Here is a 27,998-nt window from a genome sequence, read left to right on the forward strand (position 1 = left end):
CAAAATGGCTCCCTGTATTAGATCATCCCTAAAGACCTACATCTGAGTTTAACAGGACTTAGATATTCAGAAAACTCTTAGGTATAATCTAAAGTAGGTAGGTAGGTATGGCAAACGTTGGTACCCAGGGGTCATTCTCCTGCCGTTTTTAGATGTTTCTCCATTTCAACATACCTGATTCATATTAAGTCGGCTATTGGGTCCATCTAAAACCTGCAGGACAGTGACCCCTGAGAATTGGAGTTGCCCATTCCTGATCTAAGGGGTTGGTTTATTCATTTATAATACTAAATAAAAGTAACACACACACATAAAACATGTCCACTGGGTCTTATCAAATAGAGAGAATGCACAGGCGAATTGGACATTTTTGTGAAAGATCTCTTGCCAACACAATTCCAACAGTGGTAAGATGATTGGGCCAAAAAAATATTCAATTATATCATGTCTGGGTTCAACTTATGAGCACAGAAAGCCTCAATGTGATAAGACAAAATGTATTATTTATTTCAAATTTGTACAAAGGCAATTGTGAATCTTTAAAGCTTATTTATTGATAAAACACCCTTACTCCTGATGTTAGCCCTTATCACTCACTACACAAGGCTAAACTAACAGGATATTTTACAAGGTTCAGTCACACTACTGTAACTGCTTACCTGCTTAGAGTTAAACACTGTCACAAGTTTCCATTTATTTTCAAAATATTGCATCTCTGTAGCAATAAATAGAAACAATCTCTCAATCTTCTTTTAAAAATCCAAAATCTCACAGAAGAACATTGGAAATTATAAATACTGTTACATAAAACACGCATCTGCACTAGTAAATGTAACAGGCCTAAATGTGGCCAGAGTTGATGCTTGGAAAAATGTCAGCAGACAGAGACCCTCAAAGCTATCATCTTTCCAGTCTGTGAGCAAGCTTGTCCGGTTTCTCCAAGTTAAAAATGAAAGAGATGGCGTTGTGGGAAGGGTGGAATGTGTTGCTGTTGCTGGTATGTGCTCTGGTCCATTAGGACGCAGCAGCCATGCGGATCCTCTCTGGGGGGAACTGTAAGACACTCTTGGCAGCTTTGATGGTGTTCTTCATGAGCATTGCCACAGTCATGGGTCCAACACCTCCAGGAACAGGGGTGATGAAACCAGCTTTCTGCTTCACGCCTGAAAAATGAACAAAAAAGTATATAAGAGACAAACAGACCAAGTAGAGTATGTGCCTGCAGACATTCATGTTACAGCCTTACTGCACCTTCAAAATCCACATCTCCAACCAGTTTGCTTTTTCCAGTCACAGGGTCCTGCACTCTGTTTATTCCAACATCAATCACAGCAGCTCCCTCCTTGATCATGTCTGCTGTGATCAGGTTGGGAATCCCTGAGTCCAATGATGGATAAAGTACCATTACAAATCCGATCCATTTCAATCCATTCAGGAAAAAATAAGATTTGAACATTTTAGTCAAGGTTTGACAAAGGGAAACAAATAGTAACACAAACCTGCAGCAGCCACAATGATGTCAGCAATTTTAGTGTGTTGGCAAAGTTGATCCTTTGGAGTGTAACGGTGAGAAATGGTGACCGTGGCGTCACCTGCAGCAGAACATGAGATAGTATAAATTATTAACACTTGTGTAATGCATGTTAGATTATAATAATAATGGATTAGATTTATATAGCACTTTTAAAAGGCACCCCAAACTATTTACAATTATTTAATTATTCATCCACTCATTCATGCTTGGTGATGATAAACTACATGTTTAGTCAGAGCTGATGGAAACATGGCAAACAATCCACGCCAATGGGCTCTCCGACCACCACCGAACTTTCATACACCAGGGATGACACTGGAGGCAATAAGGGTGAAGTGTCTTGCCCAAGGACACAACAAAAGATTGACTGGGGTAGCAGGATTTGAACTGCTAACCTTCTGCTCTACCATTTGAGTCAGTTATGCCACCAATGCATGCACATATCCTTCAGAACCAACCTCCAGGCCTCTCATGGCGGCCATCTGTATGCAGTAACATGGCAATGGGCATGCCCACGTTCTTGGAGCGTCCAGCAACGACAACATTCTTCCCAAAAGTAGGAATTCCTGAAAGATACAAATTTAGAAAGTTCAAATTGCTTTGCTCTGCAGCATTTTAATCCTGTGATTATGTATAGTAAGAATGCTACCTGTGCGCTTAATAATTTCCCAGACTCCCCAGGGAGTGGCAGGAAGCATGGTGGACTGATCCAGGCACATACGACCTACATTAACTACATGAAAGCCGTCCACATCCTTGTTAGGGGCAACAGCATTGCAGATTGCGCGCTCATCAATGTGATCTGTGAGGGAAATAAAGACAGGTTAGGGCAACAATATCTTAACATTTTTGTAAAAACACATCTGAGATCAGAAAAGCAAATCCAAACAGTTTTGTGTTAATTGAGATTCAGTGATTTCTATCATGCGTTACAGCAACAACACATAATATAACACAAAACAACCTCTTTCTGATGCAGGCTTCTGTACAGTCCTTCAACTCCTCTCACATTTCTAGTCTCAAAGTACCTGGTAAAGGCAGTTGGACCAGCAGCCCGTCCACACTGTGGTCTGTGTTAAGTTTGTAGATCAGTTCCAGTAACTCCTCCTCACTGATGTCTGAGTGTTTGAGAATCGTTTCACTTGAGATTCCTGAGGGAGTCAAAGTAAGAAAACAACTTAACACACAATCAAATTGTTAAAGATGGGATACATTACCTTTTAGCTATTAACCTGATGGTTATAACTTGTTTGAGACCCCCCCCCCCCCCCCCAACACTACTTACCAACATCAGCTGCAGCCCGGGTCTTGTTGAGAACATAGGAATGACTGGCTGGGTTGTCCCCAACTAGAATTACACTCAAGTGGGGCCTCCTGTTGCCGGCTAAAACCCATTTCTCCACATCAGCCCGGGCCTCATCCCGAATCTGGCGTGCCAGTTTTCTCCCTGAGATGACCACCGCCTCCTGCCTGAGAGTTCATAAGACAATAAGGGATAAACAAGCTGACTCTGCTGATACGCACATGGGGGATATGGAGGGTAAATTAAACATACTCCCAAGCCTAAAAACTTCTTAAACCTCTAAAAACTAAGCTATCAGCATTTTTCCGCTCTGTTGTCAAACAATCTTTACATTGCTCATTACCTAATTCTTTACTGTACATGATCTGGTTTTTACAGGACTTGCCACCAGAAACCTTTTATGATTTCTGAGCTATGCAGTTTGGAGAGGAATGTTTTAGCCTCTAAAATTACTCACAGAATGTCCTCCCCTCTCTCAACCATATACTTTTTAAACCAGGACAGAACTATAGTATTAGACGGTATGCAATGCTGTCCCATTGCTTTGTCCCAATTTCAAAAGGTTCTACATTATATAACAACATAAAGCAATGGCCAATAACTGAAGAGTAATGAGCCATCATCAGTGACATAACCATCACTGTTATTCTGCCAAAACTAATTAAACCTCACAGAAAAGTATAGTGTTTGATCCCAATCAGGGAAGACCATGGGGCCAGTGTATCATATCCCAGAGGAATGTGTTGAGAATGCAGGACAGCAACCAACAGATTCTCACACAAAGTTAAATACAAGTTAAATAAAGTTCTTTACTGGGGAAAATTAATCTCCTTTCAGATGCATCACCAAATAATAGCTTAAGAGAAACTCAACAGTTAATTGCATTTTTTTATTGTATTACTTGCACATTATTATTTACATATTATTTATAATTTTACTAACCCTCCCTTTAGTTTAATTTTAGTGGTAGTTCATTTCATTTATATATGTAAATATTTTTTATGCCATGAGTAATGTGATCATTCCTGATCTGATTAATTAAAGTTGTGGGAACATGTGCAGAACACACCATTGGTTTGAAATTATCTATCATGTGCCTGGTTCCTGCACATGATCCTCATTATCATGTGCAGCGAGCACGAGGTTTGATTTCTTGAGACGTGTGTGCAACATTAGATCGTTACATGTATATCGGTAATATTAGGTCATGCTGCTTTCAGCAGCTGTCCTCTAAATACCTGCACGGGGTGCGAAATTGCCATCTGTATGAAGACAGGTTGTCTGCTGCATGATACAGATTTATTATTATTTGTTTTTTCCCCATTTGATTGTGACTAAACTATTATTCGTGCACATGCATACTTTTTTCATTACATGCAAAGCAACACATAAATCTCCAGCAGAAACCTGCCTCTAAAACCAAAACCCCAGGGTGCAAGCGGTGTCGCTGATTTCATCAGCCAGAGCGCCCGCTGCAGTTGTACCGGCATAGCGCTAGGGGGCGCACCGCAATACGATCGACCGAACAAAACCAGTACGATAAAATATGACAAACCGCTAAACATAAACAATTACTTCACTTGTGCACACTAAATTATATACATCTTTGTTGAATACCAATTTACGTGGATGTTTAGGAGAAAAAAGGAGGCCAAGGCATGCTTTCATTTGAGAAACCATTTGCTTCCTATGTCGGAAAAAAACGACTAACTTCATTCAGTCAGACTGCGGCATATCTATGAACGACTCACCTCGAGGCGGACGTGTGCAGTTTACAAACTTGATGCTGGGAGTGTTGACACAGTTTCCTGAGAGCCCTGATCGCTGCCATTTCTGACCGACTGAGAAGAAAAGAGGTACAAACGCCGGTTTGTTATATAACACAGCAACACCCGGCCTGACAGAGCACCGTCTGAGAAGTGGGAAGATGAGCAGAGAGGCTTTAAAACCCAACCCCCCTCCCTGATGGTGTTTGCGTCATCATGATGTGGCACCCGCCACTCCTCTGTTGTAGTAACTGCCACTGTACTAAATGTGTCATGAATGCCCAAACTAAACCAGATTAGCTATGAATATATTTATACTTTTAAATTATCTTAATAAATTAATTATATTGATATGTTTTTTTTTTATTTATTTATGTTATTTTCGAGAGAGGAAGGTCTGGAGAGAACGGCCTTGCTGAAATGTAATGGTATGGAGAGATAATGGGACAGTAGGCCACTGGACATGGACATAGAGTTCTAAACGTCTCCACACCACAAAAGTCTTTTTGAAGAAACACCCCGACTGAAAAACACAGAATGACTTCAGAGTTTTATTTCTGTGGTTATGGTTTCAGTGGTAGTCTTGTGTTTCTTAGTAATTTACACATTAAAAAATTACATGTCTTTTTCTATTTATATATTTAGAATAATTTAAGTTTCTTTACAGTTATTATAAGCCTCTGTAAAAAAAATTTGTGCCATTTTGAGTCTTTCTGGTTATCGTTTTTTAAAGTCCTTGTAGTTTTTGTTTTTATTCCTATTGCAGTTATTTTGAGTGTCAATAAACCTATAAAGTATTCTTGAATCCTTAAAAAAAGGACCTCTTTCAAGTAGTTTGAGTTGACTAAATGCTTACAGACTCTTGAGAATCTGGACAGATATAATAAGGACTTTGCTCTAGGTCAGGGATCTCCTGACTCCTATTTCATCCGTGCTTGTAGTTTTTTCAACACTCCCCCATACCCCCCAACAGTAAAGTATGACACAAAATCAATTATAAGCTCCAGTTTAGATAAAACTGCAAATATTTCATAACTGCACTAATGTTAGTACACTAATAAATGCATATACAAATTTAAATCATGGTAATGATAAAAAATGTTGGAACATGGGCAACAAAAGGCTGGAAAAGAATTTTGCATATATAAATGAAAAAACATAGAGTCCAAGCTGGAGATGGAAAACAACTGTAGACAGAGCCTCTCAGATTTAAAGACTGACAGAAGTTCACCCATATGCAGGAAACTATATCTAAAAATTGTACAACAATTTCAGAAAAAATGTTCCTCCCTGTTGAAGAAGCCATATATGAACATAATTCAAAAACTGTACCATTTTGTCTCTTTTAAAATGGTCTGTGACAAAGATTAAAACTGTCCATGCTCAGGTGAATCAAAATTTGATTTTTTTGGTAGAAATTACTGTGTCCTGCAGACTAAAAAAGGAGAGGGACTATTCACCTCGTTATCAGTGGACAGATGAAAATCCTGCATCTCTAATGGTGTAGGGTTGCATCACGACAAGGGCAGTTTAACCACCTGTAAAGGCACTATCAGTCCTAGAAAATACATAGAGGTTTTAGAATGATATTTGCTCCCCTCCATATAACGTCTCTTTCAGGTAAGGCCTTATATATTTTTGCAAGCTGATGCTAAACCACAAACTAGATCCACTACAACAGAATGGCTAAATAAATAAAAAGAAGAGATAGAATCTTGCATCAGATAAGAATGGGACAACATTCCTTTCCTAAAACTCCAGGATCTAGTCTCCTCACTTTCCAGATATTTATGGACAGTTTGTAAAAGAAGACCTGATGTAAACTTCACCTGTTCCAGTTTTGTTTTAAATATGTTGCTGCTATCAAATTGAAAATTAACTAATATTTTCCATGAAATGGTAAACTGTCTCAATTTCAACATTTGATATGTAGTAAAATGTGGGCTTATAATAATTGCAAATCGTTGTATTCTTCTGTTCACATTTTACTTCATTTTAATTATTGGAATTGGGACTGTAGGCTACTTTGTATTCAAGCAAAGTTTCCATGTAAAATTGGAATTATTAAGTGTTATTAGATGATGCATTATTAAATTATTTTTATTGATACATTAAAATAAAAGCTGCGTTTGGTTTGACAAAATGTTTTTTAAAAGAGACTTTATGATGTTCCTTTATCCCTTATATAAACTACTAATTACTTTTCAATGTACTTACAACACACTGTGGAGTTAAAAATTTATATGTATTTTAAATATTCAAATAGTTTTATGGTACAAGATAACTTGTGTGGTTGTAAGTCTGAGTTTTACCTGGGGCATGACATACATCATAAACCAGGAGGAGTGTGTCATATCAACATGCCGCCTGCAGGGGGCGACAGTATGCCTGTAAACCAGCTACATCTAGTCGACAGAGGAAGAGCAGCTGTGGGTGCAGTTCGTATTAGCCTAAACTGCTAGCAGACATCGCTGATAAGTGATTCACGGTGTCTAATTCTGAAACCAAATTCTGTTTACTTAACGAGGATCAGGAGCTGTAATAGAGGCTTTTTAACCACTTCTTGGCCAAGATGAGCTTCCTCTTGTAAGTAAAGTTCAGAAGATTTTCCTAAGTTAGAGCCGGAGTTTGCGGGTAACGGTAGCTGCGCTTCTACGAAGTTCCCTAAAGTTCCCAACATTAAAATGACACACTAACAGAAACTAACTAAACAATTTCACACCTAGTCTGCATAGGTTAACAGTTAATCGTCTTTCTTACATGTGCGTTTAACAGCCGTCAACGAAATATTTTTGTGAGCTGTCTATATATATGTATATATATTGTCAGCCTTTGCAGAGCACAACTTTCTTAAAAAAAAAAAAAAAAAAAAAAAAAAGAATAGAAAAAAAGCTAGCGGGTTAGCCTGGTAATGAACGGTAACGTATGGTTGAACTGCTTAAACAGCCCATGTTCGTATTTTATTTATTCAGATTAGATTAAACACGTTAACTTTAATAATCAGTCACAATGTTGGTGTATTAGTTTCGTCGAGAAGACTCCGGACATTGAAGAAGTTAATTAATCTTCTCGATGTTTACAGTCACACCGACATGTAATAGTCACATTTCCTGTTAGTTGCACCAACAGTCTAACCACTGTAACGTGATCATGACACAGAGTAGAACTCAAATTTTACTGAAAACAAGTCACAACAAGTCTTTTTGGGTTGAACCGTGGCTGAGCTAATTCTGACAGCGATTACACATCACAAGTGGGATCACAGCAAAAGACGTTTCAAGTATTCACAGTAATGGCAACAGATGCATATTGCACAAACGAGACAGGAGAGATGCAGGGGGAAGGAAAAAAAATCTGCAGCTGCAAGAGTCTTGCAAAATGTCATAGTCAAGTCAAATAATTTTTATTTTGATCATATCATAAATGCATGGTACCTCTGAGGTACAAAACATGACATTTATAAAAAACAAACAAAAAACATAATTTTGAAAATGTGAAGGACACTTGCTTTAGTTTATGCTGCATTGTTTTCCAAACTGCTGGATTGTTTATACTGTCTATACTGTTTTGTTGGTGTGTGCACACATTTAGACACAGGTATATAATGTTTATAATAATATAGACATTTGTCAAAATGTGTCTGTGTGCTTTTTCCTTATGGTTATTTTTGTTCAGTGCTATTTTCTTTTGTACCCCAGGAGAATAATATAAATGTCGATTTATTTTTTTAAGTCAGTATAGCCTGCTTAAATAACATTGTAATAGAGAAGGAAAGAGAGGCAAGAAGAGAAAACAGAAAAAAAGTTCCACAATACCTGAGCAAAAATCTGTTTTTCATGTCTGACATACATACAATAGATACTGTGTAGTGTATGTATAGAAGAGTAACATAGCTTTAACCGAACCATAAACAAGAAGTGTTATGGTCACAGTATTCAGAACTAGTGACATTGTTCATGATTTACATAGTAAAAATAATTTGGTAGTCTGTCTGTCAACAAAGCTAAGTATCTGGCCATTTCACTGTCCCCAAGACAAGCATATGGTTGATGTTTTGTTCTTTGTTTTTAACAGTTTTATTGATTTAACATACTGAGTACAATTACAACAGTAAATGATCACTGAGGATGATGACAGGTCTAATCTTTCCCCGTTCTTCTTTCTGGGGCCATCACAGTGTGCGATGTCAACCCTGACCTGCAGGTTGACTGGGATGGCGGGAGCCACATGCACCATATGAGTCAAACAGACTCTCTCTCACATCCTCATCAACCTTTTCCTTCATACCGTGTAGTTTCAGTAGGGATTTCCAGCTGTAGGGTCAGCACTCTTCCAACATGACTTTCAGCTTGCATATTAGTTAGCGTTTATTTGGGGTGACGGTAGCTGAGGTGGAAGATTGGGTTGTCCAATAATTGGAAGGTTGATGGTTCGATTCCCACTCCCCCACTTATCTGTCGTTGTGGCTGCCATGTTTCTTTTAGTCTGCCCGAGGACACCTGTTTCTACATATGTAGCTTACCATCACCAGGTATGAGTGAGGAGTGAATGCCTTGAAAAACACTATATAAATCAAATCCATTATTATTATTATTATTATTATTATTTTTTGTATCCACCCTCATCAATCATAAGTTGTTGCACAGTGGTAAAGAGGTTTTCAATGGCTGACAGAAATTCCAGGTTCCTTTCATTATTTTTGCTGTTTGTTGCTAGCGCCCACTTCTTTTTCTTTTCTTTTTTTAATTTTGTGGTTTCTCTGGGGTGTCAGTCAGATCTGATGGTAAAGAGCCAGTTTTTTTTTTTAGTTTGGATTTGAGTCATTTAGCCTAATAGCACCATCCTTTACAGAGTCAATCTGCAATTGGGTTAGGGCTGCAATGATTAGTCGACGTTGTCGACAATAAAAATAGTCGACAACGAATTTAGCCGTCGACTATTGTCGGCAAAAAAACAAACAAAAAACAAAACAAAAAAAAAAAAAACTACAGAGTGAGACATTGTCTTCTAATTCTGCTGAGAGTTGCACAATGCACATGCGCAGAGAGGGGAAAAAAGACAGAGTGAGACATTGTCTTCTTTTTTAATCTCTGCAGAGAGTTGCACATGCGCAGTGAAGTCCGCCAGGGGAAAAATATGGTGGCGGACTAGGAAAGAAAACGGCGGCGGAGAACGTTAAAAGTCTGGGATAACTTAACGTTAAACTTACAAAATAAATTAAATACATGTGAGATTTGTAAAGCGGACCTTGTGTACCACGGAAGTACGTCTGCAATGCTCGAACATTTAAAGAGGAGGCACGTCGGACTTAACAACCTTATGCAAAATTTCAAAGCTGAAAGTGAAATAAGATCCATATATAATAATCATGAGATACATAATCCGATTGGTCGACTAGTCGTTTTAATAGTCGGTGACTAATCGACTATCAGAATAGTCATTAGTTGCAGCTCTAAATTGGGTAGCACCAAAGTTTGTGCTAGCTGTTAGCATAACTTGTGTTTCAAGCATGTTGGCATTTACGGATTTGCCTCCTTTTATTTTGGTTTTGCCAATATAATGCTGCTCTTAGAAGATGTCATCTGTTAGTTTGAGAATATATCGCAGAGCATATCACGTTTATTTACTGTCAGTATTACTGTTTTATCTTGGGTTTTGTCTCTTTATTGAGAATTTGCAAGGTACTTGAGAAAATGCGCCTACATGCGATGACAGCCCCTTAGCCTCTCGCATATAGTAGATGTCGTGTTTACAGAAGAGAAATTATGACACAACTGTTTAATTTAAATTTTTTAAAAAATATCATTGGGATTTGTTGCTTAACTCTGTTTTAAATTTGTGTGCAGTGGCAGTCGCTCATCTAAGACCTTCAAACCGAAGAAGAACATCCCAGAAGGCTCCCACCAATATGAGCTGCTGAAGCATGCTGAGGCAACACTGGGCAGCGGGAACCTGAGACAGGCTGTCATGCTGCCAGAAGGAGAGGATCTCAATGAATGGATTGCCGTCAACAGTGAGTAAACAAATACAATAGACCCACACACCTGGTGTACAAATATCTACCCAAAATTCTTACCTATGAACAATGTTAAAATTACACTACCGTTCAAGAGTTCGGGGTCACTTCCCTATTGAATCCCATGGCAAAGTGACCCCAAACTTTTGAACAGTAGTGTATATATATATGATCCTCAATAACTTACCAAAGTGAGCAGTAATCAGAAATAATTTTATGTTCTGTGTCGAACACATCAGTTAATCACCCAGGTAAACATAAATTATTAAAATAATTGAAAAGTTTATAAAATTCTGTTTCAGATTGGTTGTTGTTGTGTTTTCTGCTCTGAGACTGATTTAACAGAATTCAGAACAACCTGAATTGCGCTGAGGCCAACCAAGCTGGGTTGCTATCACAACTTGAGCAAGCTAGCAGAAGAAGCCAATCCAGTTTTATCATTTGTCACAACAGTGGATCTGTTGATCCAAACTGTCTGTGGTGAATGTAAGTAAAACTGTTGAATAAAAAGTGAAGTGTTGTTGGCTGTCATCCTCCACTCTCTATCACCATGGTCCTCTGACCGTAATCACTCCTGTAACTACAGTTCTGGCGAAAGTAGCACTTTCTGACCTTAAAGAAATGCGTTTTGGTCTTGTTTTGATAGCATACGTACATTCCTGGAGCCATTGTTGTGCTGCAATGTCCCAAGGCTTAGAAACCGTACTTAACAACTTTTGATTCTGGGATGATGTGTCACATAACAGCTAAGTTTCACTTTACGTACTACATCACGCGCCAGCATCTGGATATCAACGAACTGGCTGTTTTGAACAAGAGCAAGATATTAGACAAGAGTCAAAATTGGACTGACTTTTATTGACCAGAGAGAGCTCAGAGTAAAGGTAGGATGCAGAACTAGCTATCATTTGGATGCACCTCACTAAGAAAATCTGCCAAAGTTCAATAGTGCTTCTTTGAAAATGTGCATGACATTCCAACTCTGTGGTGCAGTGTTGGTTCTTTGGAAAATCAATCTAGTTTAACTCTAAGTAAGAATGTACACATACAGACTTCTAACAGTTGTGGTAAAATGGTTAAATGGTTCCTTCTCTTATTATTTATAGATGGCTCAATTTCGGCTAATTCTTACATCCGGGTGGTGATTATAATTATAATTAGTAGTATTATTTTTAAGATTTAAGTACACGTATACTATATGACTAAATAGAACATGCATGCTATATGGGAAGCAGGATAATTAAAAGGGAAAAGACATTGACAGAGGCAGGAGGGGTGGGATTCAATAAGTATAGACTTCCTCCAACTCCATTTTGAAGATTGATGTTATTTCATTACAAGATCTTTTTTTTTTCTTTTTGCTTTGTATAGTATTTGTACATGTTTCCGTGTAAAATTTAGAAATGACTTTATTCAGTGTTAAAGGTTAGTGGACAAAAAGCTGTAGCACAGTGGGTTTGCATTATTTTACCTTGCTTAGAGCTACACATCCTCTGATGTGACTTTTGTCCTTACACGTATTGCAGCGTTGATTCTTAATACATACATTGCGCAGCCTTATTTAAAGTGACTGCATAACTTTCCTACGTCAAAAACCTCATACTTCTGACCTGTTTTTATGGGATGTTGAAATTCCTAGACCAGTCGTTGCCCTGCCTTCAGAATCCTGAGGCTGAGAAACTGAACTTCCCAACTTTTTCCAGCACAGAGAATCACATTACAGCTGTGTTTCGCTTTTTGGGACTGTGTCACGCGCCAGCAACTGGATATCAACACAGCTAATGGGGATCTGGATAAAAAAGAAAGAGAGAAAGAAAGAAGGAGAGCAAGAGCCAACATAAGACTGACTTATTGGCTGGAGAGAGCTAAGTGAAGAGTCAGGATGCAAGACAAATGCCAAATTATCCTTCATTAGGGGGCGCCACAATGTGAAAATTTCCCAAAGTTCAGTGGTGCTGCTTTAAAATGATAATTTTATCTTTGTAATGATTAACAAAATTGTCAATTTGTTCTTTTCTTCAGCGGTGGATTTCTTTAACCAAATCAACATGCTGTATGGCACCATCACAGAGTTCTGTACCGAGACCAGCTGCTCTGTGATGTCTGCAGGACCAAGGTGACAAATATTTAGTCTTTGATGTGTGCTACATCTTCTCCCATTAGCTCTCATATATTTATACCATATAAAATTGGTACCATTTAGCTGCAGTGAAACTTACATAAATTGAAAAATTTAATCTGAACGTCACATAGCATGAAACAGGAATAAGGCTTTGCATGTGGTCTTGTGTTGTCAGAACATAGTTTTGGCACTTCCCCTTGCTTTTCTTGCCATGACTGTCTGTACAGTCCCTAATCAGGAGGAAGAGATGGAGGTTCACTTCCTGTCAACAACGTTGCCACCAATAATATAACTAGATACTTGAGCTTTCCCCTTTTGTTCCTGTTTAAAGCTTATCTGTTACCATATGACGCTTTTGTGTCCTAACAAAGTCATGCTAAATGTCATGTGTAAATGTGTAAATGTCATAATTTCTTTGCAGATATGAATATCACTGGGCTGATGGGACCAATATTAAAAAGCCAATCAAATGCTCTGCACCCAAATACATAGACTACTTGATGACCTGGGTGCAGGACCAGCTGGATGATGAGACACTTTTCCCCTCCAAGATTGGTGAGCTGCGGTTACTGAAGATTTTTTTAATTGTTATTTTGGTTCCAGATTCATAATTATAATAACTCTGCTGGCAACAGTCATTTGGCTGAAGTTCATTTGAGACATTGTGTCAAATGCTGAGAAGCAGACTGAAGGCAAAATAGTCTTTAATACTAAAAAAGCTCTTTTTACGAGTATTTTGGCTTGTTTGTTTCTTAAAGTAATTATTTAATGTAGAATTTGAAGAACTGTGTATACAGGGATTGCAACTCCCACATAGTCCTCTCTTTTGTTAAAAGATATGACATTATCAAAACTAAAATCAGAAATTATTTTTAATTTAGCATCATGTATGTATCCAAAAGCTGTGTTCCTCTTAGATACACAGTTTACAGTTGAATTTGCAACTGTATGTAGGTTCTTAGGTGGCATTTTTAAGTAGTTTTTCATACTTTCTCCTAAACATGATCAAGACAAATAAGTCAAAAGTGCAAGTGCATTTCATTGAAGTGTCATTCTAACCAAGGCTGAAAGACGAAGTGGATGTTGAAACAGCTTGTGCTCTTTTCTTGATATCAGCATTTTCCACCTCCTTCTGCCCTTTAGGAGTTCCCTTTCCCAAGAATTTCATGTCTGTGGCCAAAACCATCCTGAAGCGTCTGTTCAGAGTTTATGCTCACATCTACCACCAACATTTTGACTCTGTGATGCAGCTGCAAGAGGAGGCTCACCTCAACACCTCCTTCAAGCACTTCATTTTCTTTGTCCAGGTGAGATTGTTTTTCTGCAGTGTAAAGTTTGTATATCTAAAAGCCTAGATAGTGGTGTAATGTTTGAATAGGAGCCCCGAATCATATTTTCTGTAGAAGCTGTAATCTCTCTGCTGAGGAAAAAGTGACAACTTTTAAATGTTGATCCTTGTTCAACTTATTGATAGTTTTAGATAAATTGCACAGCCTTTGTTACACTATCTTGGCATTATTCCCACAGTGTTGCTCTTCCTCAGAGACAATTTATACTCGTGGATTACTGAACAAACACCTGCTGTATACAGACATGTCATTTCTGTTATTGTATTGTCCACGTTGTAGGACTGAGTTCCAAAAAGGTCCAGTAGATTAGTATTTACTAGCGCTCTCAGTCATTCAGTATATTTGATCATGACTAATCGACTAACGTGCGATTAAGTAAGGGATAATGCCCGACGATGTGGCCGTTATCATAAATTAATGGTCGACGCGGAGGCGTGAACCGTATGATAATGGCCACCTCTGAGGGCATTATCCCGCTTATACCATGGTCCATTAAGAAAGAAAAAAATATTAAATAAATTATTAATGCGTTAATGTTGTTTTTTATTGGTAAAATCGTAAGTTTTTCACAAGAAGCGGCTGAGTGGACTATTTCTTTGTGACCCGTTGCCAAGGTAACAGGCTCTGACACAGAACCTGCAGATCGGTCGGCCTCAGCTGTTATATTAGACCAGATCAGTGGAGAGAAGGGAAATGATTGCTTAACGTTATGTTAAAAAAAATGTTTACAGGAGAAAAAAATATATATAAATAAAAAAATAATGATGATTATGGTGCATTATGTTAATTGTAAAGAGTATTTTATTAAATAAAAAACAAATTATCTAGTTGAACAATAACAAACATTTGATTTACTTTTCAGTCCTGCCACAAACAGATCCTGAAAACAAGTTATGTGTCCATTTAGTGTTGCTCACCAAAAAATTTGATCTTTGTCATGAAAATAAAGATTGAGGATAAAATAAATTGGTGGTTATGCACCAGAAGTCAAAAGTTTGGACACACATTCCCATTAAATTTAATAGGAAAGTGTGTCCAAATGTTTAAACTGGTAATGTATGTTTGACTATATTACTCACCAGTGATACATTGACTAATGTGGGACTTTTAGGAGAGTCCGCGAAAGGCGTCAGCGAAACACTTCATATCGTCTCTGATTTAGTCATTACTCTTAACAATAAAATCACATAACATTAGTTTGTTTTTTTTATAGTAGACCGTTGGGTTTGCACATGCTCAAGTCAAAGGATTTTGTGTCTCAAATACTGTAGCCATTACTTAAGTGTCATTGCTTAAAGTTGGTGTTACAAGTTAACTGGTCTTTGTGATCAACATTACACTGCAACTCTAAACCGATCAATACAATACCGAACTGCTGTTTCTATCCTATTACTGTACAGGATCAAAGTAATTGTAAAATTGTGTATGAAATACTAAATATGTTTTCTCTCTAATTTAAACATGTGATATTTATTGAATGCTTTCTCCCTCCTCCCCTGTTTGCAGGAGTTCAACCTCATTGACAGACGAGAGCTTGCTCCTCTGCAGGACTTGATCGAGAAACTTGGATCCAAGGACAGATAGACATTTCATCATGTATCGCCTGCTTTTTCTTTTAGTTGATAGGTCTTCTCTCCTTTGTTTTCTCTTCTATGTACTTCCTTGAATTCCTCTACCTCTATGACCTCTAGCCTCAGCTCTTTAAATCTGTGCCTTTCTTACATTTCCTGAATATATGCACTGTACTTCTCTTATTAGTTTCTGTTGTATGCTGCCTGTGAGCCTTTTTCCCCTCATCGTAGCCTTGTTAGATTATATAGGACAGTGTAGTAAAGAATATTTTTTCACAGGACTCTGGTTATTTACTCTGTAAGACCAGCCCACTAAATTTTATATTGGACCAAGTACATGGAGGTGAAAAACAGACGTTACTTTAATTAGAAAGATACAGTAACTGACCAAATATCCCAATCTTAATTTTTTTTTGTTTGTTTGTTTTTAAATGATCTGTTATTTGTGTACAGGGACGAGAAACAGGAACGATTGTAAGGCAGGTGATGACATTAAATGTGTCATACATGGGCTTATGTGCCTTAAAAGAATGATGAAGGCAGGCACAAAAATGCACAGGTATATAATATATAATGCTCACTGTCATATATACAAGCATGCTTCCTAATAATAACTTCTTTGAGTCACAGTTAAGTGTGAGATAAATGTGAAGATATACCCCATAAAAGACCCTCTTCCATCTACGACTTAAAGCTATTTGAATTTGGTTGTACAATATTGTGTTTTGCGCACTTTTTCCCTTCTTATCATGCGCCTGCAAAGCTTGTTTAATTATTCTATGAAGAGGAATTGTATAGTAGAAATGGGGTCAAAGAACAAATAGTTTAAAGTGAATATTTTACTGTAATTTTAGTTAGTTGCTGTAGAGCTGATAAATTGTGGAACACATAACCACTCCTCATTTAATATATGTTTATCTTAGTTTTTTCCCCTGAATTGGAAAGTTTAGAAATGACAGTTTCATTCATATTTTTGAGATGTATGTAGTTTTTATTAAGCATTCATTTGTCTTTGGTTTGTGCACAATTATCAGGTTTTTTTTCCCTCTACTATGCTTTATGCTGGCTAATGATGCAGCTAATACCCCCCTTCCTCCTGACCCCTGTCAAATGTTGTCTTTCAAAAGTTACTCAAAGGAATTGTTTTTTTTTTTTTACTTGTTGTCGGACCTAATTTTATATCAGACAATCATGTGACCAATTATCATAGGTAAAATTGGAAATTGGTTTAATACATCATAAAAAACTAACCAGTGGAATGTTGGGATCTTTACTTTTCAGTCAGTATACAGTCACATTTGTATGTATTTGTTATTATCACAATATTATTTTTTAACTTTTTTTGTTACATTTCTTAGCAGACTGTAAAACGATTAATTGACACTTTTAATCAAATGGACAACAAGGGCTTTGAAGTAAATGAAACTTTTTAATATATTTTTACAGTTTTGGTGAAGTCTTTGGGTAGTCATTCTGACTGTAAATAAGTTTGGAGAATGTGTTTACCAAATCCAAATATTTGCTGTTAATAAGGTCAGTGATTTGTCTGCGCAGGACTGTGCCTTACAATAGAATAAAAATGTCAGATATGACAATATTGATAGATCAAATATTCAATAAACACTTGAAGGACAATCTGTCTTTTTTCTTTTTATCTTTGCTTTATGTCTGTCAGACATCTTTTAAATTACCAATAATTTTTGTAATGCTCTTGTTTGTTTTGAAAAGCAAGATTTTTCTAATTAACTTTTATTTTAGATCATTAAATAATGGAAGCGATCAAAACTGCTGTAGGATAATGGAAAATAGATTAAAAACATAATTATCCAAAAATTGCTAATTAGAAATAGCCCAATATTAAAATCTAGATCATATATACCTCTTGATTTTGTTTTGATTGTGTTTTTTGAATATCAAAACATTACTGAAATGTTGGTGAACATGTGATGAGACTAAAATTGTCAGTAAAACGAAAAATTGTGAATACTGAGACCTTTGGTAATGGTTGGATTTCACCCAGGAACTTGTATTTTGAGAAGCAATGGTTTTACCCGAGGCATTCTCACATGGTGCACGACATTTACATCCACATCCAATCAAATTTGAGCCTGGAAAATAAAAGCGCAAGTTTGCCCAGAGTTTAGAATTTAGTACCATTTAAATAGCAAAATGATAACCCCCTAAGCTTTAGAAGCTTAAACTTTAAAAGTGAAACTGTCGCACGCCATTTTAACATTTTTAAGATAATACTGGACTTGGTTTTACCCAAGCAAAAGAATGTAGCCTACCAGGCAATAATTTGGGCATCCTTATCCGGATGTTATGATCGAACAAGGAGGAAATAAACTGTTATAATTTCGAGCTATTTCTTTTCGAGTAGTAAGTCAGCAACTTTGAGTTTGGTTAAATTATCAAGTGAAACAAACGTTATTTCTAAACGGGTGTGTTTAGAACAAGCAACTAAAACTGTCATGACTTTAGCTTTCGTTGCTACTTTTAAATAGCAGTTAAAGTTAGCGTTAACTTAATGCTACGTGGTGGTTATAAAATCGCGTATTTAATGCTAAGCTATGTAGCTATCTAAATAAAACAAAGCTGTCGTTGTAACATGCTAAGTTGTTAAAAAAAATCTTGTTGATTAAGGTTAGCGAGGAATCGTCTTGCTAAAATAGTCTGTCGTCGACAGTTAGCGTAAACAGCCTGCCTGGAAATACCGGGTGAGTAAAGCGAAACTGTTGTCAAAGGGCTTCATTTGTGAAACACAGTTATAGCTCTGTCTCCACATAAAACCGCATGATCCATGAGGTTATGGGTTTTATAAACTGTTATTGCTATAGATTACCCACCGAAACTTGTATGAACCAATCATCAGATAACTAATCGCAGTTACAAATAATTAATGCTGTATCAGTTACAAATAGCATAACCACCTATAGTGAGGTTAGGTGTTATTACACGATGATTCCCCCATCTTACTAACGTTTCCTGTTGTTTTTAGGCTTCAGTGTAGTCATGGCCGATGAAAACACTCAGTTTTGTGGTAACTGGTATGTATAACAAAGTCACATGATAATTGATAGACAATGTGAATGTAGGTTTAATGAACTGCTTTCTATTTTTTTTTTCTATATTCTTAGCAAACATGACATCCCAGAGGCAAACTTTACTACCCATGAGATTCACTGTCGAAGAAACATTGCACTATGTGATGTGTGCCAGGAGCCAGTGCCCCGGTCAGACCTTCAGGAGCACAAGCTACAGGAACATACACAGGTACATCTAAACAGCAGAACAAAACTTTAACCACTTATGTGTAGCAATATACATCTTGCCATAAGTAATTAAAATCCTCTTGAAAACTTTAATATTGTATTGCTGGTTTCAGTCCATCGAACATCACGTACGCAAGGTGAATGCATTGCTTAAGTGATTTTGAAATGAAAAAGTATATACATTGGATGACTTACCACAACACTATGATTTTAACAGAAACTGCTTTCATCAATCCAGGCTATCGTTGGTTATTAATAATGTCATGTCATTGTTTTTTGTTTGACATAGAAGCACTAGATTCTTTAGTGAGGCTCTTGTTTGTCAAGTATATCCATGAAATGAATAAAAAAAATTTCTATGAAAAATAAGTCTTTTTTTTTTTTTTTTTTTTTTTTTTACTTTTGGCTACTATGAGCAGCGGTTGCAGTTATCAGCGACCTTTGGCCCTAAAGAAAACTATTAATTAGAAAGGAACATGAGACCAAATCTAAATGCATTTTAACATGTATTTCAGATTACATGCAAGTGTGGATTGAAAATTGAGAAGAATCACATTGAGGCTCACCAGGTATGATAAAGAACAATTTTATTTATTAGTAATTATTCTTAATATGTAACACTATTACCTTTTTCTCCCCTTTTTTTTAATAATCAGTTCATTTACATTCATAATTGAGTTCAGCTATGGTTGGAATTTGCCCAGGTCATTTAATTGGGCCACCATTCTTATCCCAGTATGCATGCATAGGAGGGGAATCAAATCATTGACTTAACTATGTCCGACAGTGCAATGCTAGTAGTTATTATGAGTGCTTTCAGCTTGTTAGTACTGGGTGTCTTCCAGTTTACTTTTTATGACTAACATCTAAAACAATTGACAAACAGTTTGTCTGGTGGAAAATTGGTGCCATGTCAAGTGAAAAATTCAACTGGTTCACTGGTCTTCACATTTTGTGTTGTGTGCTTCTATTAGTTTTTTTTTTTTTTTTTTTTTTACATAAAGATGGAATTATTCCCTTAATACTCTCTGTTGGTATGACTTTCTCCTCTTTGTGTACAGGAGTCTCCTTATATATAACTATGAAGCATGTGCAAGAGTGTCCAGGCCAGTTTATTCTAGTTGACCACATACATGTAGAAATAATTTGACCACAGACTGCATTACCTTGGTGTTAGTCTGGCTTTGAGAGCTTTGATTATGCATGATTTCAGTCGGACTAACAGGTTAAATGTATTTTAAAAGTCTGATCTTGGTCTGACTAACACAATGACCCCCCCCCAAGTATCATGTGAGAACATGCCTATTGATTGTGTCTTGCAGAGCTCTGAGTGCTCTCAGCGACTGGTCCCATGCCAATACTGTGAACTGGAGCTTGTTTTCAGTCAGTCCAAAGTCCACGAGGAATATTGTGGTACACGCACTGAGCCTTGCCCTCGGTGCAAGTGCAATATAATGCTGCGAGAACAAGCTGTGCATCCAGTCTTATGTGGAAGCCACACACCACCCCAAGAAAGGAACAACAGTCGGATGAGTCGCAGCAGCCCAGTAGAACAACAGTCTTCAGATGCATGGTTTGAAGCCCACTCCATCCGAAACCTCATAAGAGCCCAGGAAAGAGGCCCTAAGATTAATAATTTCAGTGCCGCAGAACAGCAGTCTTTTCCTCTGCCATTTGACCCCTCAACTTACAACACTTCAAGAGGATATCAGGCCTCAGGAGACTGGAAGAATACTACACCTCAGAACACAGCATTTAGCCCTTGTGAGTGCATTTACTGTAACTTTTCTTGTGGTTTGAATGGAATTTTTAACCACATGAAAATATGGAAATCCCCCCAAAATGAAAAAAAAAGTATCTACAAAATGTTATTGTATATAATGGATTTGTCTATATAAGTAACAGCAGTTTAAAAGTTACCTGTAGAGTTTTCTGGCTGCTGTAGATTTTCTCTGATGTGAAACAGTCTTTGGGAAACTAGTGTGGATTTGAAGGGTCTGTTATAATCTTACTATTCTTCCACTATTTTGCTCATGAAAGTGTAAAAGTACTTGTATCATGCTGATATTTTCAGTTGTGGTTATTTTCTGAATTTGTGTGGCTGATTTTTCTTTTAGTCCTGGAGCGGGGGGATTTTCTTCGTGGCAGCAGTGCATGGCCACGCACTGAGCAGCCATTAGATGAGGATTCCTCAGGCCTCGACTACATGTTGGCTCTCAGCCTGCAGAGTGATGGAGAATCTGTAGCTGGAGGTCTGGAGGGCAACATGTGGAGTGATGTCTGGGACCACAAGATTGGGAAGACTAACACATCTGTATATCCTTCATTCTTTCCAACTAACAACAACTACCCAAACTTCACTGAAGGGACAAGCCCAGGTGCTGTTCAGGACCATGATCAAACAGGTAAATGTGTGCAGGTTATAATGCTTGATGTTACTTTGCTGTTGGTTTGCTTATTGTTTGAAATTGTTTTTATAGAAACCATGCTGCCATGTGAGTTTTGTGAAGAGCTGTTTCCAGAAGAGGACCTCATTTTGCATCAGGTTTGAAAGTGGTTTTGAATACATTGCAGATCAACATTCTTATGATCCAGCTGACAAAGTGTGCAAATTAGCTAACTGATCGATTTAATTGAAAATTTTGGACAAACATCCTTTCAATGTGGATTGTTAAGAATGCAAATGACTCGCCTACAAACCCATCAGGCCTTCGGGAAACTCAGTTTTCACATACTCTGACAACATCAACTCGATGTCTGAATACCTTCTTTTGTTCTTCATATATCCTAATATTTTCTGTGATTTTCTTTGTCATATCTATTACAATAAATTTATTATCAGATTTCTCCAATTAAATGAATAAGAAATAAATTACACAGATTTTGTGCAGATACAGTTTTTTGTTTAATACTGTCTAAAAAAAACTTTCATGCAGTTACCATACATTTAGTTTTATCTTGTATCCTGTTGGTACACTTCATGGACCCATCTGCATTCTGCATTGTCAGATGGTTGAGGTATTTTTGTCTGTCTGTATGTCAATGTAAAATGATTAGACTCAGACAGATATGACAATGCAGATTTCCATGGTGTGCAAATCTGTGCATACCTGGCTTTATCTTAGTTTCAGACTGTTCACAGTCCACTTACCAGCCTTTGCTCATCGAAGCATGCAACTTTCATCTGCATTTTGGAGAAACATGATGACCTAACACAAGCAGGATGGTTATGTTTTAACCTTTTGTGTACTTTTCTTTCAGACTGGGTGCAGCCCTGCCTCTGCCTTTGCATCTTTTAGCAAGCAGCCCTCTTCTCCACCCAAAGAGGACAGGATGAGTAGGAACACATCAGGACTAATGCAAAGCCTTCCGAACACACTTGCATCTAACATTCCCACCTTCCCTCGGTCAGTCTCCCCAGCTTCCTACAGTCCCCCAGCCAGTCCACTAGAGGGCGATGTTGTTATTCCATGTGAGTTCTGTGGTGTGGCTTTAGAGGAGGCTGTTGTCTTTCACCATCAGGTATGAAACCAATCGCATAATCACACCAGTGTAAAACTGACATATCACGATGAGTGTGTTGTGTTGAAGGAAAATCACTGACCTTTTGTTGGTTATTAAAGTAATGTGCAAACACAAGTTTCTTTGTAACATAAAGCCCGTATCTACTGTAGCGATCTCTGCTCCATCCCTTGAGGAGCCTGCGTATGCATGGTGTGATATTTATATTTTACTCCTTTTTTGTTTTTCTCACTTTCAGGACAAATGTGACATGCGCCCTGACACTTTGCACCCACTGAATAATACAGCTAAGCCACCCATCAAAAAATCACTGAGCCCTTCTAAAGACACCTTTGGGCAGGTGTCTCCAGATTTTCCGAGAAGAATTAAGCACCAGGGTAAGATGCAACATTTTTTGAAAGGCGCTATAAAAGTTACAGAGATCAATTATAACAAGTGCTATAACAAAGCTCTGACTTAATATGATTAAATCGTTTGAATTTGAGCAGATATGGTTGGCTGAACAAAAATGCCCTTTTACAATATTTACAATAGTTAAACAGAAAGAGTAAGGAACTGCAGCTAATTTCCACTTACTTTGGGCTGTAGTTCTTACCCACAGTGCAGCTGAAAGGTGACAGTACAGATAATAGCTTTGCGTTGTGCTCGTACACGTTGTATTGACTTTTTGTTCTTTCAAAAAATTAATGTTAACTCGCAACCATTTATAATTTATACTGGAGGAAGAGGGTCTTCATGCTCCAAAGAAGAGTTTCTCTGTGTATGGGGACATATATATATATATATATATATATATATAGACCTCTGAAGTCCTCTCCAGATTCATTCAGAATTTTAAATATAAATGTAATTTATGATATCTGAACCATTGCTGAACACTTGGTATATTTTTTACAGTCATATGCATTACATCTGTGTTTGCATGTGTGTTTATCTAAAATATGACTTGTCCGGTTGTAGCTGACTTCTTAGATGAGGACTCTGGATTTGACCGGAGCATGCAATCAGGATCCAATGTAAGAGGATGGCAGAGAAGCTACACTGGAGCTCAGAATCAGAGGAAGATGCCTAACTCTGATGTCTCTGTAAAAAACGAACCTGAGCAGGGCAGGGCAGAAGAGAAACTGTGTGACACTGACACGCCTGGTTCTGCATCATTAAAGGGGTAAAAACATTGATTTAGTCTTATGTAAACATTTTTAAATTAGATTTTTTTTTTACCTCTACACAAACTGTTTAGACTTTCTTAAGACATTGCTGTATTAAAAAGATATGTTAATGTAGTGTGTTTATTAATAATATAATTTGACTGTATGTTCTGTAGATTTCATATTCCGGAAAACAAAGAAGGGAGAGGAAACAGAATAAAACCAGCAACAAAGGTACTATTAGTGTTTTCTTTAAATAACATAATTACTTTTTCTTCTCATGACAGATGGTACAGATGAATGATGGGTGATTCATTTTTGCTATACTGGTTTGTTATTATCCAACTAGAGCCTGTTAAAATGTTGAAAGTGGAAAAATATCCACTGTAAGGAATTCTTGAGGTTTTTACTTTCTTTTCTTTTCCCATTTCCTCTATTTAATTATTCCATCTGATCTAATCCAGCTTGCTTACAGTAAATACAGCCTGGTCCATCTGAAGTTGACATTTCTTTATGTATTTCATTTATGTGTTTTTGAACCTTGGATTGTTTTATTTTTTTCCATTTATAGTTGCCCAAGAAGCAGAATGAAGAGCAAGAAGAAGAATAAGAGCCAGAGCTTGTGGAAAAATAGAAAAACCAAACCTCCAACTCTGCTTTTCATTTATCTTTTTTGCACATTTTTAAAATCTAAAACGTATAACGATCTGATAAGTGCCTGTGGGACCTTTAGTATCTTGCAGTTTATATTCTGATTCATTTTAACATCAGTGTCTAAGCAAGAAATTTGATTTATACTCATTTATTCAGCTTAATGTCAACTTTTGCTTCAATATTTGTATCTTCAACTGTTTAGCCTGAACTAAAAACATTTACGATAAATTTTATTTGCATTGACAGATGTTAAACTAAATGAGTCATGGTTTATTACAGGACAGAAAAACACACATAACTTTGATAATGTGTTTCTGTTAAACTTGATCTTTACCTTGTCACTGCTGCCAAGGATTTTTTTTACCCTAGTTTTAAAGTTCCTTCTGTGTTTCTTTTTTTCCCTCTTAGTTTCTGCAACATTATGTAACAAATAGCACTTTCATGAATTATTTTGTTAAAAAGGGCTTGAGGAACAGATTAGATATGTTTTTGCATCTTTGACAAAGAAAAAAAGTGTTACTGACCTTTTAACTCCCCTTTTTTATACTGTTGAATATTTCTCTTTAACAATTTTCTGTAACTACTTCCTAGTACTTTAAAAGAAATCAGTCTATAGTGTATGTTGTGTTTATTATATTGAGGTGACTTTAAAAGCAGTGTATCCTGTGTAATATTCTTTCAAGTAGTGTGAAAATTTTTGTTGTTTCTTTGAATCAAATTTAAGGTTGATGAGATATATTTTTTGTGTAACTCTTAAGGAATGCATAATAAATAGGGAGCCACAAATGGCTGAATATGCAAATTCTGCTTTTCAGATTAACACCTCAAAGCTGAGTAGCTCATCAGTGAGACCACCTGCTGCGGAGTTGGATTTGAGGCAGTTGTGGCATGCAGCTGACTATTTGTGTAAAAGAACAACTTGTGATGTCCTTGATCTGGTGTGATGATTAAATGTTTAAATGTATTGATGGTTTCAAGTCTGTTGTTTGTTCACACCTCTTTGTTAATCTATGCCTGCCTCTCTGTCTCTCCCCCCCCCCCCCTCTTTTTTTTTTCTTTTTTACTTCCTGTTGATAATTATTTACTTATGATTAGTGTGGCGCTGGAGCAAGCGAGCTTCATAGTCACTATACCAACACAGTTTTTATTGCCAGTGTTCCTAACCAAACTGCTAGAGTAAATGTTTTTTTTTTTTTTTTTTTACATAAAGTGGTTTTGTCTGAATATTTGTTAGCCAGTCAAATGAAATATTTAGTGTTTCTTAAATCTTTTGTATGAAGGAGTAGCTGAAAAGGAATTTGGGTGCTCATAGGGGATACCAGGTCTTGTCTTGGACTTTTTGGTTTTAATAGTTGCTTGGAAATATGGCTGTATCCCGAATGAAGAAATGGGACAGCTTATGGGTAGTTAGATGCATTTATCTATTTGTCACTGTGGCACGTATTACCCTCCATACCTGAGCGTTGTTTTACTTCCTCCCACATGGTGGAGCGATTTGAGTCAACGCCGGGAGAAGCCGGAGTCACGGAGGGCGGGGTTAAAACTTTCAGTGGGAATTCTCAGTTCAAAAAGCTGCCAACGTCTCCCTTGTGTGAAAGCTGGGTTGCTAATGCTTTCGTTGCGACTTCCGAGACCATAGCAAAATATGATCTCTACCAGCAAGACACGACATTATTGAAGTTAAATAGAAGCTTCGAACTGCTGAACAGACTGCAGCGGACAAAAGACAACAAAAACCGAGTTGAGCAGGTGGCACCCGTTGCTGGCCGGTGAACCAAATCCCAGCGAGACTCTCCATCCATCCCACCATCTCATTCTCGTCTCACCTGAGCCAGGCAGATAGATAAGATGTCTCTGGAGACGTATTCAGCGCTGGACGAGTCCGCTCTCCGAGCTTTGGTGAGTAGATGATTAAAAAGAGGGATGCGCTGGTTGAATATGATTTTTTAAAAGTTAGTTCACACACGGTTACGGCTATGGAGGACCGAAACAGCCAAAATAAAAAAAGAAATTCACAAAAAATATAAAAATGGCTCAGTAACAACTTATATGCAAATAAATTTTACAAAAATATTGAAAAATCGTTTTTATATTCGAAAACCTTTACAATGTGACACAGATGTATGTCTCCATGGTCATTTTCAACTGTTTTAATTTAACTTTGTATTAATCATATTTATTTACTTACTTTTCAGCTGCATTTATTTATTTGCTTTTTAAATTTTTTTTTCCTTCTTTATTTTTATGCTTATTTATTTCTGTAATATTTTCCTTTGATATGTTCTTATAACCAATATTGGTTTTGATCTAACATTTTAATTAATTTATTCATTGATTTACCCTTTTTTAAATTTCAGTCATATTTACATCCTCATTTTCAATCTAGTGTTTTCTTCCTCTATTTATTTCTCCAAGTGTATTTATTTCTGTGGTTTCTCTAAATTTTCTCTGGTCCCTTATTACATTTCTGTATGCATTTCTGCCTTACTATGTAAATAAGGGTTCGAGCGGGGGGTGGGTTTCTCAAGGTGTGTCTTGGGGGCAGATCCTTGCCTATTGGTCAAACAACACTGAGCAGGTCACAGGCTCTAAAGCTGGACTTATACTTGCACAACGTCTGATATATGCTCCATGCAGGTCCGCAGAGACTTGGCGTGCACGTCTTCAAGACCTGACGTCAGCCATGCGTGCAGCTCGGTTACGTGGAAGTACTCCCTTGTGATTGGTCAGTTTGTGATTATGTGTTTCTGGAGCTTCTTGCTGAATTTGTGCGGTAACCACAGAAGAGAAACTACGACATAACGCCTTAACCCTATGCTCAAGTGCGAGAGCACATCTTACCAGCGTCAACTGCGCCGGCTCTACCGGCTTAAGTGCAAGGAGGACCATGCAGTCCAGCCTGGCTAGCACCGTTTGTGGCTGCCAGATCTGTATTTCTGCCAGATTCGTATTTTTGTCGACTGCGCATGCGCATCGCGGCGGCCATCTTGGACGCTGAAATACGGCAACACCGTCTAGTCAAATCTGTGTGGGTGAAATTCTTACCTCTTAAAAACGACAAGGAAGAAGATAATGGCACCATAAGTCCCGGAGAGGCGGCAGCCATTGCTTCCACCTGCATCATGGTGCCGTTTGGACTTGTTTTTATTGTCTTCGCTGTCCACTTTTACCGCACACTTGTCAGTCATAAAACAGACCGACAGATCCGAGAGCTTGAACAGGTCATCAGACTCCAGAATCAGCTGGACCACAGGGTGGAGAATGATGACCTGAAGGCTGCTGTCCATTTCCCCTGATTGTAACAAGTGAGCATAGAATAGCAGGGACATTCAGCAGCACTGACATCAACATTTTCTTATAAAAGCTTTATTTTTTATGTTCATTGAGCTGAAAGGGTTGTCTTTTGAAATTGTGAACATGTTACATTGAACTGCATGTTTTGGGTCAGTTCCCTTCTAGATTTTGCATGTTAACAAACTTGGTTTAGGTTGTTGGTAAATCTGTTGCTCAGTTATTACGCCATCAGCCATGAAGGCTTGAACATTGTTGAAGAAGACAAATCCCCTCATCGCGAAGCTGCAAAAAGAGGCAAAAAAAGTTGTTCACCATAAGCTAAAAAGCGTCTACCACACAGATTTGACTAGACGGTGTTGCCGTATTTCAGCGTCCAAGATGGCCGCCGCGATGCGCATGCGCAGTCGACAAAAATACGAATCTGGCAGAAATACAGATCTGGCAGCC

The 27,998-nt window shown here is 37.5% G+C and overlaps 4 protein-coding genes and 1 long non-coding RNA gene across 10 annotated transcripts in view; 3 read left to right on the forward strand and 2 right to left on the reverse strand.

Annotated features, from left to right (window-relative positions):
• Window positions 1–486: 486 nt before the first annotated feature.
• On the reverse strand, window positions 487–4,772 carry mthfd2 (methylenetetrahydrofolate dehydrogenase (NADP+ dependent) 2, methenyltetrahydrofolate cyclohydrolase). The gene is made up of 8 exons (XM_041998864.1): window positions 4,589–4,772; window positions 2,820–3,004; window positions 2,563–2,685; window positions 2,184–2,336; window positions 1,993–2,100; window positions 1,500–1,592; window positions 1,252–1,377; window positions 487–1,163 (listed from the first exon to the last, which is right to left on the reverse strand). Exons 1-8 carry the CDS (start codon window positions 4,666–4,668, stop codon window positions 1,015–1,017), a joined length of 1,017 nt encoding a protein of 338 aa, XP_041854798.1. The 5' UTR covers window positions 4,669–4,772; the 3' UTR covers window positions 487–1,014.
• A 2,252-nt stretch (window positions 4,773–7,024) lies between these two features.
• Window positions 7,025–17,296, forward strand: mob1a (MOB kinase activator 1A). The gene is made up of 6 exons (XM_042000392.1): window positions 7,025–7,189; window positions 10,450–10,616; window positions 12,642–12,735; window positions 13,163–13,296; window positions 13,885–14,048; window positions 15,597–17,296. Exons 1-6 carry the CDS (start codon window positions 7,176–7,178, stop codon window positions 15,672–15,674), a joined length of 651 nt encoding a protein of 216 aa, XP_041856326.1. The 5' UTR covers window positions 7,025–7,175; the 3' UTR covers window positions 15,675–17,296.
• On the reverse strand, window positions 10,997–27,998 carry LOC121649514. The gene is made up of 3 exons (XR_006012131.1): window positions 27,776–27,998; window positions 14,314–14,319; window positions 10,997–11,010 (listed from the first exon to the last, which is right to left on the reverse strand). It is a non-coding gene; the product is annotated as an uncharacterized LOC121649514 (long non-coding RNA).
• Window positions 17,810–25,221, forward strand: trafd1 (TRAF-type zinc finger domain containing 1). Of its 3 annotated transcripts, none has more exons than XM_042000389.1 (13): window positions 17,811–18,040; window positions 18,305–18,378; window positions 18,660–18,708; window positions 18,799–18,934; window positions 19,449–19,502; window positions 20,256–20,697; window positions 21,051–21,338; window positions 21,414–21,478; window positions 22,195–22,455; window positions 22,694–22,832; window positions 23,416–23,620; window positions 23,780–23,837; window positions 24,175–25,221. In XM_042000389.1, exons 3-13 carry the CDS (start codon window positions 18,674–18,676, stop codon window positions 24,211–24,213), a joined length of 1,722 nt encoding a protein of 573 aa, XP_041856323.1. In that variant the 5' UTR covers window positions 17,811–18,040; window positions 18,305–18,378; window positions 18,660–18,673; the 3' UTR covers window positions 24,214–25,221. The 3 variants fall into 3 exon arrangements, with proteins under 3 accessions (XP_041856324.1, XP_041856323.1, XP_041856325.1); XM_042000391.1 differs by lacking the exon at window positions 17,811–18,040 and having other exon boundaries at window positions 18,047–18,378; window positions 22,195–22,270; window positions 22,346–22,455; XM_042000390.1 differs by lacking the exon at window positions 18,305–18,378 and having other exon boundaries at window positions 17,810–18,040.
• smtnb (smoothelin b) overlaps window positions 25,803–27,998 on the forward strand; it is a 48,081-nt gene continuing 45,885 nt past the window's right edge. For 3 of the 4 annotated variants that reach the window (XM_042000384.1, XM_042000383.1, XM_042000388.1), the window contains exon 1: window positions 25,804–26,156. In XM_042000384.1, coding sequence (XP_041856318.1) covers window positions 26,106–26,156 — 51 coding nt within the window. In that variant the 5' untranslated portion in view covers window positions 25,804–26,105. Of the gene's footprint in view, window positions 26,157–27,998 lie in introns of all 4 variants that reach the window. The other variant, XM_042000382.1, reaches the window with a different exon arrangement.

This window comes from Melanotaenia boesemani, chromosome 11 (genome assembly GCF_017639745.1).
Source record: "Melanotaenia boesemani isolate fMelBoe1 chromosome 11, fMelBoe1.pri, whole genome shotgun sequence".
NCBI classification, from domain to species: Eukaryota; Metazoa; Chordata; class Actinopteri; order Atheriniformes; family Melanotaeniidae; genus Melanotaenia; species Melanotaenia boesemani.